The sequence below is a fragment of the Guillardia theta genome, assembly GCF_000315625.1.
Source record: "Guillardia theta CCMP2712 unplaced genomic scaffold GUITHscaffold_44, whole genome shotgun sequence".
Lineage (NCBI taxonomy): Eukaryota > Cryptophyceae > Pyrenomonadales > Geminigeraceae > Guillardia > Guillardia theta.
In genome coordinates, this window is record NW_005434630.1 from 330596 (window position 1) to 342962 (window position 12367).

The following is a 12367-nucleotide window of genomic DNA, read 5'->3' on the forward strand; positions in this document are numbered from 1 at the left end:
AACTCCGAGTTGTATCTCATGAAATTCAACGTTGGTGTTTTCAAAGTTTGAATGGAGTATTTGCGAGATGAAGGTCGAGGCGGCTGCAAAGGCTTCACTGTCCGCAGTTTATATATCAGAGCTCAGCAGAGCAGTGGTCGATTCTCCGAGTCTCCGAGCCTGATACTCAGTGAGAAATTGTAGATTTCCAGTGGGTGTTCGTGTACAGAACAGAATAAATTGTCCAAAAGATCTTTATTGACTGAAAAAGAAGGACGAACCGGAGCAAACAAAGGAGGGGGAGGATAGAGCCAACAAACCCGCCTCAATAAAATACTAGGAAACGAAGGAGGCAGCGAAAACCGGCACTCCAACCACGATAATTGATAAAAAAATGTATGGATGGGGAAAAATCCGCCTCAGGTATTCGTATAGTGGGAATTGAGAGGCAGCAATGTCGGTCAGTACTGCTGCTTTCCGTTCTCATTTCAATCGTTTTCGTGTTTCTAAATAGTTTTATTCCCCATTCTCTGTTTTAAACCGGGGCATTCCTAGTGGGGTACTCACGACACCCCCACCCCCCATTTTATAAGGTTTTCTCTACCATTTGAGTGGGACGTAACTAGTCCCCCATGACCCACCCCATATAACAGTATTAAAGGATAGAACAGTTTTAAAGGGAATGGTGGATCAGGACAGGGTGGAGGGGAAAGAGGAAGTGGAAGGGGGGCAGGAGGAGCAGGAGGAGCAGGAGGAGCAGGAACAGGAGGAGCAGGAGCTAGCAGCACTACAAGGAAGGCGAACGAGGAAGGTACCATAGGGCCAACATAATTTACAGAATCCAGGAAGTATGCATGGGTGAGCTGCATGGAGCAACAAGTTGGGTATAGCATGACAAACTTGGAGGTTGAGGATTAGGGAGTGAACGAACTGCATGCAACAAGGGGTTGTGTTCCTCCACATAACAAGACAGTGGTTTCCTGTGTGCAAGAAGGAGTTGTTTTCTGAGTGTGGGAATGATAACTTCATATTGGACATGTCTTGAAAGCCGATTTACTTTGTTGACTCTACGTTGCAGATGAAGCATTTCTCTTTTTGGCTGAAGCCTATCCTAGGAATGTCCTTGCTTGTATTGTCTTCAGCTTTCTTGTTACAAACAGCGAAATCTCCGTCCCCTGTCTACTTGGACAAATGCTTGAGGAGATGTTCAACAAAGTCACCTCGATACGTTGATCTAAAAGCTGCATCTTCAAGAAGAAACTCAAGAAGTTCTTTAGTGCAGACAAACATGTCTGGGGGTGTAGTCGACAGGTTGGAACTCCCTTGTTTGCTGCTTTGCGATGCTAATCGAGATTCAGTTTCAAGCGCGTTGCCGTGATAGCACTTGCTACGGTAGCGCTTCTTCTTTCACCTGGGGATGCCTTCGCAGCCAAGAGCGGAGGGAGAGTAGCAGGATCGGGTTTCCGCGCAGGAGCAGCGGCAAGAAGCTCAATGAAGGCGTCAGTGAGGTCTTCGATGAAGTCTTCTGCGCAGAGACAGATAGGTACGTCACCTCCTTGAGTCGTCCCCGTTTCCTTGTGATGCAGCAGCATCATGACCTTTGCTCATGGCAGGAGGTGGCGTGATAGTGGCTCCTCCTCCCCTGTCTCCTCTTGGATATTCCCCCCTAGGTGTTGAAACTCGGCTGGAGGCTCCCGGCATCTTCAACTTGTAACTCTGGCGCAGGTCTATCTCCCTTTGGCGTGAGGCCGTTCTTCTACGGCCCCCTTCTCACCGACGTCGTTGTCATCGGAGGGGTCGCCTACGCCGGTGCGATGGCGTACAACATGTTTGAGAATGCGCGGCAAGGGAGGACGTCGGGTATCAACATCGCCAAGGTCCAAGTGGCGGTACGAGAAGCCGATGCCTGCCCCGTGCAGGGCTGATCGTGACGTTGCGGCCCAGGTGTGCTGTGACAATAGAGGGCCAAATTCTCTCCTGGGTACAGTAGCAAGGCTGGCTCGAGATTGCGACAGCAGATCGCAGGTTTGCCTCAGAGGAGTCTCCTTAGCCTTCGGGTGCTGACCATGGGCGTCAGAGGAGCATGGCGAGCCTTGTGTCTGATGTGTCGCTCGCGCTCCTCCGGCGAGAAGTCGATTGGGTGTCAGCAGCCGTTGAGACGTGAGCTGAGATGGTCTGATGAAGTCATTGCCTGACGGGCTTGCGATCGTGTCAGGAAAACCGTCAAGGATATCACTGAGGGAGAGAACATCTTCTCGCAGGTAGTCTTGGTTCTCCCCGATCCGTGGGTTTGTGTTTAAACTGGCGTCTCAGATGTCCTTCACGGAGCGTGCAAAGGTGGAGAGGGAGACTTTCAACCTGTAAGGATCTGTTTACCTCCCTCCAGACTTTCGATGAGCCTTCGGTCTCCCTCGCATAATGTTTCTCCTGCAGGGTTGCGGGGAAGGACAAGTCGGAAGCAAGGAGCTCGGAGACAAAGGTTACTCCTCTTGCTTGTTTTGTCCCCAGCTCTCCATTGCTTGTCCTTTTTGTCATGCTCCTGCTGGTGATGACACCTTCTCCCTAGCTCGAGGACATCGGCAAGAGCACCATGGCTGTGATCACCATGGTGAGAGCAGTCTGCTGTTCCGTAGCTACGGTTCGGCTGAGAGCTTGATTCAGGTTGTCGCCATGGAGGGTAAGAAGCTTCCCGAGATCCGGGACAGTAAGAGTCTCAAGGAGGTGAGCATGCCTTGTCCTCCTGCGTTCCTTCCTCCTCCTCCTCACCCCCAGCACCGCAGGCTCTCATGTCGCTGGGAACAGAAGCTCTGAATGAGGACTCGCTCGTTGCTGCTGAGGTTATCCTCCCTGCCCCCTTATTCCTGCCGATGTGCCGAAGTTTCGTCTTGTCGCCCCCCGCCTCTGCTCTATTCATCTCCTCCTCGGTCTCCCTTTTCTCCTCCTCCTCGTCCTCCTCCGCCCACTGCTACCTACATGACGAGGTTGCTGACTTCTCCCGCGGCAGCTGCTCTGGGTGCCGGAGGAGCCATGGGAGTCGCTCACGGCGGATGACGTCATCCTCGAGTATCCCAACCTGCTGTCGCTCTAGAGGCCTCGCAAGTCACTAAGTGCAGTTCTGTAACCTAGACACAAAAGTATAAAGCCATGTGAGCACCATACTACCACACCGGCACCACAGTGACTGACAGTGCTGACAGTGAGCCGGCGGGCCCTTGGCAGGGCCTCCCGGAGTCCTCCGAGACTCATAGACTGAGTGACTCCGGGGTATACTAACAAATCCGCCTCAACAGAAAACTAGGAGAAACAAAAGGCAGTAAAAACTACTACTGCAAGCACACTAGCGTCGGCGACTAGTGGCCGGACTGACGTGTTGGGGTGTACAGCAGTGTAAGTGGTACAGGGGTAGGGGGGGTGAGTATATTTCAGGTGAAACAAAAATATATGGTATCTTCGTCGAAATTATTTTTAAAAGTTTAAAAATTTCAAAACAGAATATATACATTTGGATCAAATGTTTCGCTGCTGACGCCAAGGGGGGTGGGAGAGTGTTGAGACTGGTAGGTCGATGCGCCTTGTGATTAGATTGATTACCAGTGGCAATGGAAGTGACAAGATGCGAGGAGAGGAAGGAGAGAGAGGAGGTGGGAAGAGGTGGGGAGAGGAGCATGGAAGGAGGATGGAAGAGAAAGAAGTAGGAGGAGGGATGGAGGGATGGAGGAGAGCAGAGGAGAGCAGGAGGAGAAAGAACACAAAGCACCGTTGGCAGAATCAAAACAAACAAGAGCAGTGGTGCTGCTACCCAGGCTGAATGTGGAGAAAAATATTCTCGCGCAGAACATGGCGATAATATGAACTGAGTCAAGGAAACGAAGAGTAATTCAGGACAAGTGTATGTCATGGAGTGAAAACTTGAGACGGAATCTGGATCTTTCTGGTGTAGGATATCTATGTTGGAATTGTTTTGCTACTATGATATCTTCAGAAATTATCCTCTGTCAAATGACTGCTTATTCACAGATGCGAAAAAGTTGCATCATTTTGGTCCTCCTCTCATTGTCAGTTGCAAACACCTTTGCATACTGTCCAACTCCCACCATACATTTCAAATCTCTCCGGAGTTCCCTAGGAAAGCTCACGAAGCAGGAGAGGTGATCTTGCCTTGACCGTTGCGTTTCTCCACGTGTGACGTACACAATCAGCATGTCCAGACCATCGAAGCTTGTCTTGAGGATGCAAGACAAGCTCGATATGTTCGTGAAGGAGCACAACAAACTGCACCTCGAGTCTCGGCTGAAATATCTCGAGCAGCAAGTGAGTAGTTTTTCCAGCAGCGCATGTTTGTGGCTCACAACAAGCTGACCTTGCTCGGTGCAGGCTATTGACGATCTCATTCTTGCAGTAGCGAAGTACGAGAATCCCGTGTTCACGACCGCGTTGATTGCGGGGGACGACGTCATCTTGCACATCTTGCACAAGGTAGTTCAACCTGCGAATGCGTCGTGCAGGGCACTGAAGTTGTTGCATCAAAGTCTGGTCTGCTTCCGAAAGTGAAGGTTATTTGTTGCTCTGCTTGTTGTGACTCCGTTCCAATGTTGAGCACCATGAAACAGATTGTCTTCATCGACACGTTGCATCTCTTTCCTGAGACGCTCGAATTTCTTGAGAAGGTTGTGAAACCCTCATGTCAGAACATTAGTACTCACACGTGTATTCTTCCAGGTTGAGAAGTTTTACGGATTCAAGGTTTTGACAGTCTTGATACTTGTGTACGGCATGATGACGCTTGACAGGCTGTGATCTACAAGGCCGAAGGATGCGAAACCCGCGAGGAGTTTGATGAGAAGGCAAGCCCCAAGTCCTATCACGCTGATGAAGCGCTCACTCTGGCTCAGTACGGGGACGATATCTTCATTGAAGACATCGAGACCTACGACAAGTCGTGTCGTCGCTCCGATCAATGTGAGGCTGATTTCTTGCAGGGTAGCGAAGGTCGAGCCTCTCCTTCGGGCTCTGCGAGAGAGTAAGACCAAACTCTGGATCAACGGTGAGGAGGCTGCGGAAGCTACCGAGAGCTCATGTCCTGCAGGGCGGAGACGAGATCAAGGCTTCGAACGAGCAGCGCTCGAGGTCTGGGAGAAGGAGAAGATGAACCCAATCGCTTTCTGGACCTTTGAGGTGTGTCGCGAGCCTGCTGGCTGTTTCGATGGCCTTGGAGTGAGTGCTTGTCAGGACTGCTGGAAATACATCGAGCAACACAAGGTCCCCTACCATCCCCTCCATGATGATGGCTACCCTTCCTTAGGTGACGTCCCAGCGTCGCATGCGATGCTTACAGGACGCGATAGAGGCTGATCCATGTGCAGGAGACATGCACAGCACACTGCGCGTGGAGAAGGAGAAGTGGTTCTTGTACGGTGAGAGGAGGAGGAGGAGGAGATAGGGTTGGAAAATTCTGATTGAGAGAAAAGGAATGGAACGGGCTGGAAGGTTTCAGAATATGCAGAATCCCGATGGATCGGACAAGACAGAGTGCGGGATTCACACAGTCAGGTGAGACGACTGGTTTTTGAATTGCCAGCTATCGGCCGCTGCTCGATTCCTTGACTTAATCGGTCGCAGTTCACCTCTCACAAAATGATTTCTTCGTGTCGAAATTTGGACGTTTGGATACAATATTCTTGTTGTTTCTCCTTAAATCACTTACAAGCATTGCATTCCATATGCTCTCTTACCCCTTCTCTCACTCCCATTCTGACTTTGGCATGAGAGAATCAAAGATTCCACCTCCACCCCCTTTGGGCTTCTTGGCTTGAGCAGATTTGGCGACATCTGCTTGCGAGGGAGACTTGAAACCTTTTGGTTTCTCGACCTTCTCTGCAACCTTGCTCTTGCCTCCTTCAACCTTGTTGATCTTAGTCAGAGTGGCAACAGAAGAATTTTGTTTCATCAGCTGCCATGCGCTTGAGGCGCTCACGACCTTCTTGCTCGTTCCGCTGCTTCCAGTCTTTACTTTGTCTTGCGGTTTTTCTTTGAGCTTTCCCTGCACTGACGATTTTTCTGCAGATTTTCCTTTAGCTGGAGAATCACGATTACATTTCCCCTCCGTCGGCGCCTCGTCCGTGTCACGAACAGGCATCAAAGAATCCAACATATTCTTCTTCTCAGCAGGCTGATTCTTCTTTTGCGATTCAAGCGGCTCTCGCTTCTTTTGTTCCCCACCAAAATCTTTCGCCTTTGCTTTCTTCCCGACACTCTCAGGTGTGATTTTGGGCTGTTCCATCTCTCTCTTCCTCTTTTTCTTCATATCCGACGCAACATCCTTCGAAGTCGCTACCTTATCTGGCTTCGGCTTGCTTTCTTTCCCTTTCGCTGTGGTATGTTCTACAGCTGCGCTGAATTCAATAGCGACTCCCTCGTCGTTGTCCGACATCTCTTCCACCGATCCTTCTCTACCCTTGCTCTCACCAGCCGCCAGAATATCTTTCTCGTTCGCCTCGGACAGAACTTTGACATCCCGAACCTGACAAGCAAGGCGTCAACTTTGCCAAGTTACAAGTTGAGTACCTGGCGTTCATTCAGGAGCTCCAGCAGCTGGTTGAGCTGGTCCTCATACTTGGTGGGCCACCTCGATCCACCAAGAGCCTCCATAATCTCATTCACAGTCTTCCCACTGAACTTCGGGTGTTTGCGGACGCGACTTGTCAATACACTTAGACGAAGATGAGCCTCGACAAGGTTCGAGCTGTCAGATGGGGTCATGCTACGATCAAGTCGTGAGAAGGAATCACCTGATATCCTTTGCCAGGTAGCGGATGCGAGCAGAGATGGCGTAGCATGCGATGGCGAAAGGCATGAAGAGAGCATTCTTGATGAGCTCCTCGCAGGACAAGAATGACATCTCTGCGCGCGCCACCAACCGTAGACTCAAGACGCCGTTCGACACGCTTCTAGCCATCATGTACTCGATCAGCTCCGTTGACGGGGACTTGCAAGGAGCATCCAGCGACACCACGTCGATCGCTTGATTGAGCAACTGCCGGAGACCCCCTGAAATGAGCCGTTCACAAGCCTTCCTCATCTGACTTAGGTTGCGAAGGTGCAGGCTGTTCCTCATCTGACTCTTGTGCCTGTAGATGATTCGCCTCAGCAACTCCAACTCATCCTCCATCCTCCTGAATGATTCTTCGAAGAGCGATACACAGCCCTCTAGCACAGACTTCACACAGGAAGCACTTGCTTGATCAGCAGCCACCGGCTCGGCTAGATTTCCTGAGATCTCCTCAGCCTTCCCATTGAAAAAATTATGCCAATCATCAATCAGCCCCAAGTGATCGGCCATAACGCTGCGATTTTCACTTGGATTGAGTTTTGTCTCTCTAAAACTCTTTCGTCACTTTCACAAACGCCACCCCCTCCGCCTCCGCTTCTATCTTTTGTTTGTTTTTCTATTTAAGAATTTGCTGCCCAGATTTCACTTCACGGGAAGCCACTGCCGTACAGGCCGTCCGAGCCTCTCAAGCCTTCTCAGCTGGCGCAGCTTCAGCGGCGCCTCCACCTACCGCTTCTGCTATCTCGGCCTCTGTAGCCTCAGGCTCAACGATGTGCCTGCGACGGTACAGCCAGTGATAGAACTGCTGGTCGGTGATCTTGAGGCAGATGGAACGATCGTTTGTCAAGACCGTCCTTACTTCCTCGTGCTGGAGAAGGTCCAGAAACCTCAAACAGTGAGGGTACACCAGAAACCTGAGCCCTTCAAGTCAATGCTCATCGAATACAAGGAGAGGGAAGGGGGGGGGGGGTGGGGGGGCACCCATGCTGCATCGCTCGCAAGACATCCCAGGGGAAGGAGGGGGTGCGGGGAATGTGAAAGGAGAGTTGAAGCAGTCAGATCGAAACAGGAGAGACTTCCTCAAGGCTAACGAGGAGGAGGGCAGAAAGTTCTTACTTGGAGTACTGCGGCTGTTTCCAGTACTGCAGGTAGTCGAGGTATCGGATGAACTTCGGGTCTCTCAGGTACCCCTGGTTGGCAAGCCAATCGAGATAGTGAGGGCTGGCCAGACACTGGACGAACTCAAGCTCAACGAGGAAGCGGACGCGCTCGGGGGACTCTTCACCGTTGGCAACCTCCATAAAGACACCTGCCAACAACCTGGTCAGTTCCTGCACGTGGTGCCTCGAAACGTCTTTGGATTCCCAAGAGTTTCTTCTTTTCCTGCAACATGTAGCTTCCCTCACATCTCGTCAGATCCCCTTCTCCTCTTACTAATTCATGATCCATCTACATCCTAATAATCCCATCGCACGCTTTTTCTTGACTTTCTCGTTTCCTCCGCCCAGTAGCTCGAGAATTCTGTCCTCGTCTTCCTCCCCTGGCCCCAGCTCTCTCATTTCCTCTGCATTTCCTTCTTGCTTCTTCCTCTTCCTTCCCTCTTGTCCTCTCCTCCCTCCTCCTCCTATCTGCCAACTTCCTTTGCCGCCATTGCCCGCGTGACTACCCCTACAGAACATACCCCCACCCCACTTGTATGAAATATACCCCTGTATTTCCCTCTTTGAACCCCGTCTTTCTAGATGTTATTTCTCACGACACAGGCAGGGACCTAACAGAAAGTATAAGCCCCTACCTACTTTTTTTCCGTGGATAACACCGGTTCGTTGTAAAGCTTACACCCCTCATACCGTACATGTGAAACTACTTGTGTAACGGCTTGATCTACCGGATGAGGGGTGGAGGGATTTGAAATTCTTTGGTAACCGGTACTTGACACCAGAAACGAACGGGTGTGTGAAAACCCCAAGGGGTGGGGTGAGAACCCTTGGTACCGGGTGGTTACATACTCAAAAGGGGGGGTGGGAATCTGCCCAATTTCTCTTGAACGCCAACGGTTTTGCTGTCCTCAGTCAACTACCCCACCCCTCCTACCCATAGCCGACCCAATATCTCAAGTACCCCTACTTTCTAGTCACACAACCCCCTCTTTCAAAAAATCTAACCATGACCCCCTACCGAGTGGCGATTACATCAATCACTAGTCAAAGTACCCCCACCCTCTATTGTCCACATGAGCAACCCACCCTGCATCAATACTTCACCCCTACCCATCAAATTCCTGTTAACTCACCCCGTCAGTGAAGAGTTCACATACTACCCTACCCACTTTACCCATTGATCACCCCCAACCATCCCCTATCCCTGACATTGAACCCTACCCCCCTGGTTCCGTTGTCTTACCCCCAACCGACCATGCAGGCGGCTTGCCTGGCTGCAGCCGTTACCATGCGCTCTGCACTCCCTCGGCCTTCTCCTTCACACTTCCCTCCATCGCTTCACGCCCATCTGCTTGTACTTGCGTGATCCTTCCCCTCTGTTCAATCGCCTCTGCAGGCTCTTCGTCCTCCTACCTTGATTCAGTGTTGATTTCATAATGTTCCGAAAATTTCATGGTGATTCGCGGTCATCGCCTGCCTTTTGATCACGCAACGAACTCTTCCAACGTAAACCTTGCCAAGGCAGCTTACTCTCATGCTCTTGATCCTGATAGATTCGCTATGACCCAGCCTTGAACTTGATATTCCTTGCTAGACCTCAGACATGCCACCCCTGGGAACATTCATTCGAGGGACTTTGCGGCTCCTGTTCCTTTACGGACTCTTCCCCATCTCGCAATCAGGACCTATCTCTGTAGTGGGTGATTACCTCACCAGCAGGAGGAGCCTCTTGCAGACTTCTGTCTCATCGTTCCTCAGCCTCTGTCAAACCGACGTCTGTGACGCGAAGCGGGTAGACGGAGTCTGCGATCGATGGGCAAGAGGAGAGGATTGCTCTGAGGAGCAAATCTACCATGTCACAGGAGATCCTGGGACAAACACTAAGGCAGAGATGTTCTTCAACCTTCGAAGCCCCTGGAACGTCTCCTGCAGTCTGGTAAATGCTTACACTTGCGCAGCGAGTTTATCCTGAAATATCTTGACCAGGGACGTTGCACTCCTGCTCTAGGGGGAGTCTACGATGTCTTTGTCTCTGAGGGATGTATCCCAGACCTCAACTACATCTCAGAGATGCAGGACGTGTCGAACTCGGTCTCGAAGCAAGTGAAGATTTACCTTAGGAGGTAGGCTGTGATTGCTGGTTGCAAGGTTCAACTGATCAATTTGATGCGGCAGGAGTGCAGAATTTTACATCAAAGTGAAGCGGAAGGAAGGAATGCTGGGGCAGAGGAACTGCAGTTATGGCATCACAGTGGGCTCCATAGAAGCCACAGACAGTTCGGCGAAATGTTTGAACTTCCGAAAAGTAACCGCCACCGAAATCGCATATAGCAACATACCTTACTGCAAGGATGTGATGCCCAAGTACAATGCGTACGTGCAAGCCTCCACCACCTCCCAGACTACCTTCATTGCAACCCTGATCGGAGTCGGAGTTTTGAGTTTGGCTCTAGTGGTCCTACTAATCGTGTTTCTTCGACGGTTGAGACGAAAGAGAGATGAAAAAGGAACCACCTTCGAAGATGAAAGATTGAAGACAGGCGAGGCAGGTGGGCTGCCCTTGTCTCCTTCATATGAAGAGGAAGAAGATACAGCCTTCTCCAAGAACGTGAAGGAAGCCGCGGGTGTCTATCCCCCGGTACTCCCGGAGGATACAGTGAACCCTGAAGCGACAAGGAGCGATGATGGAAAGATCCGGCAGAAGCCAGAAATCAAGGACTGGAGGAGATATGATGAGTACGATCTCGACGAGAGCGAGGAAGAAGTCGACGAGTCCGCGCCGGGAGGGAAGGCCGGAGTGCTCGATGTGAAGCCAGGGGCGGAACACCACTTCAAGAGCGGGACGTCGGGAGGGAAACTTATCTTCCAGGGAACAAGCGGTAGGAGCACTCCAGCCTCCATGTCGTCCAGTGGGTCGGCAGTCGACGACCTCTACAGGAACAGAAGGACTGCACGTGAAGTGTACAGCCGCGGCCCGACTCCCCCGGAACAGGCTCGGCGAGGGTCTGCAAGGCCCTCCATCAAGTCGAGGGGATCGAGCAGAAGTTCCTTGGTGGGTGCCGACCAGATCGATCTTGAAGACGTCAGCAGGCCTCCGACCTCCTCCTCCTTGTCCTCAGCTGCGAGCTCGGCGGATTGGGAAGCTCAGCAGGGGATCCGAATCGACGACATCCTCGAGCAAGCAGCTGCCAAGAAGACGCCAGACGGCAACGGCAGCACGAGGAAGGTCCAGCAGGAAGAGGCGAAAGAGGCAAAGAACTGGAAGGCAGGAGAACGATGGAGCTTGCACCAGCAGGAGCCCACCAGCTCCGGCCATGCGTCCCCGTCGGAGGAGTCGAAGCTGAGAGACTCTAACACGAGCTCCAGCGACTCGGTCAAGTCTAGTGAGTCCTCGCTCAAGCCAGCCCCTCCTTCCGAGCCCGCCTTCAAGCGCCATGGCAGGCCCATAGTCGCCCCCAACCTCGCCGCCAGGCTGGGCGTTATCCGTCCGAAGCCGCAGGGAGGCGTTCGCGCCATGGCGTCTCTGACCCCTCAAGTTGCGCAGAGTCAAAGCACAGAAGCTGCTCCTGCTGCTCCTGCACGGGGAGAAGTCAGGGCCATTACACTCGGCGCCAATCGCGCGCTTCCTCGAGCCGGTGAGGCTGGGGTTCCTCCTCCTCCTCCAAGACGTCAAGAGCCAGGATGGGGGGAGGAGAAGGGAGAGAGGAAGCCAAAGCCGCTGAGCTGAGAGGAGGAAAGGGACGCCCGTCCAAGGGAAATGTAAAGCTGTACATGTCGAAGGATATTTTATTCATTTCAATCTAAATGTCTTTAAAACCAATGAAATGCTTTCACTTGCTGTAGAGAATGAAATGCTTTCACTTGCTGTAGAGAATGAAATGCTTCACTTGCTGTAGAGAATGAAATGCTTTCACTTGCTGTAGAGAGTCATAATTGTCCTCGAATATCCCTTTCCCCTTGCCTCCCTGCCTCCCCCTCCTCCTTCCCACTTCTCTACTTTCCCTGTCCCTCCTCCTTCCGCACTTCCTACCCTCCTGGTCTTTCTTCCTGGTCTTGCCCCGAGCATTCGCCTCCTTGTTCCTCCCGTCGAATGTGAGAAGCAAGTGAGAGTAGAAATCCAACATGAACAAGATCACAAGATTTTGGGAGCTGTTCATAGGATCTGCCATTAACATCCCTGCGACCAACATGAATAACATTGCAGAGGTCGGAAGCATGAACTTCAATCAATCTAACAAGTGCTGCTGACTTTATTAATTCTTCGATTGGAAAAGTACAAGACTGCAACAGCTGAGAAACATGACCGAGAGGGATCTCGGGATAGGCTGCAGTGAAAATGTGTAGAAAGCACGGAGGTGGAGGAGAAGAGGCAACTTGATGAGAATGAGAGTAACGGCAA

General features: G+C 51.6%; 5 protein-coding genes across 5 annotated transcripts; 3 read left to right on the forward strand and 2 right to left on the reverse strand.

Moving 5' to 3' along the window:
* Nucleotides 1–1267: 1267 nt before the first annotated feature.
* On the forward strand, nucleotides 1268–3067 carry GUITHDRAFT_110255 (hypothetical protein; the record flags this gene model as incomplete). Its single annotated transcript, XM_005830724.1, has 12 exons — nucleotides 1268–1290; nucleotides 1338–1522; nucleotides 1705–1868; nucleotides 1924–2004; nucleotides 2057–2139; nucleotides 2195–2240; nucleotides 2293–2339; nucleotides 2413–2458; nucleotides 2546–2587; nucleotides 2641–2700; nucleotides 2760–2816; nucleotides 2984–3067. The coding sequence occupies 12 exons, from the start codon at nucleotides 1268–1270 to the stop codon at nucleotides 3065–3067; spliced, it is 918 nt and encodes a 305-aa protein (XP_005830781.1).
* Nucleotides 3068–3994: 927 nt separating this feature from the next.
* On the forward strand, nucleotides 3995–5687 carry GUITHDRAFT_95252 (hypothetical protein; the record flags this gene model as incomplete). The annotated part of the gene is made up of 13 exons (XM_005830725.1): nucleotides 3995–4127; nucleotides 4179–4290; nucleotides 4354–4455; nucleotides 4509–4532; nucleotides 4590–4646; nucleotides 4699–4722; nucleotides 4770–4823; nucleotides 4872–4915; nucleotides 4959–5023; nucleotides 5066–5154; nucleotides 5209–5281; nucleotides 5343–5393; nucleotides 5448–5687. Coding segments are annotated over 13 exons (914 nt in total), but the record flags the coding sequence as incomplete, so codon positions are not given.
* A 32-nt stretch (nucleotides 5688–5719) lies between these two features.
* Nucleotides 5720–7318, reverse strand: GUITHDRAFT_110257 (hypothetical protein; the record flags this gene model as incomplete). Its single annotated transcript, XM_005830726.1, has 3 exons — nucleotides 5720–6499; nucleotides 6544–6721; nucleotides 6768–7318. The coding sequence occupies 3 exons, from the start codon at nucleotides 7316–7318 to the stop codon at nucleotides 5720–5722; spliced, it is 1509 nt and encodes a 502-aa protein (XP_005830783.1).
* Nucleotides 7319–7595: 277 nt separating this feature from the next.
* Nucleotides 7596–8088, reverse strand: GUITHDRAFT_56682 (hypothetical protein; the record flags this gene model as incomplete). The annotated part of the gene is made up of 2 exons (XM_005830727.1): nucleotides 7596–7722; nucleotides 7925–8088. Coding segments are annotated over 2 exons (291 nt in total), but the record flags the coding sequence as incomplete, so codon positions are not given.
* Nucleotides 8089–9571: 1483 nt separating this feature from the next.
* On the forward strand, nucleotides 9572–11695 carry GUITHDRAFT_140245 (hypothetical protein; the record flags this gene model as incomplete). The annotated part of the gene is made up of 3 exons (XM_005830728.1): nucleotides 9572–9904; nucleotides 9955–10091; nucleotides 10144–11695. The coding sequence occupies 3 exons, from the start codon at nucleotides 9572–9574 to the stop codon at nucleotides 11693–11695; spliced, it is 2022 nt and encodes a 673-aa protein (XP_005830785.1).
* Between the last annotated feature and the right edge of the window lie 672 nt (nucleotides 11696–12367).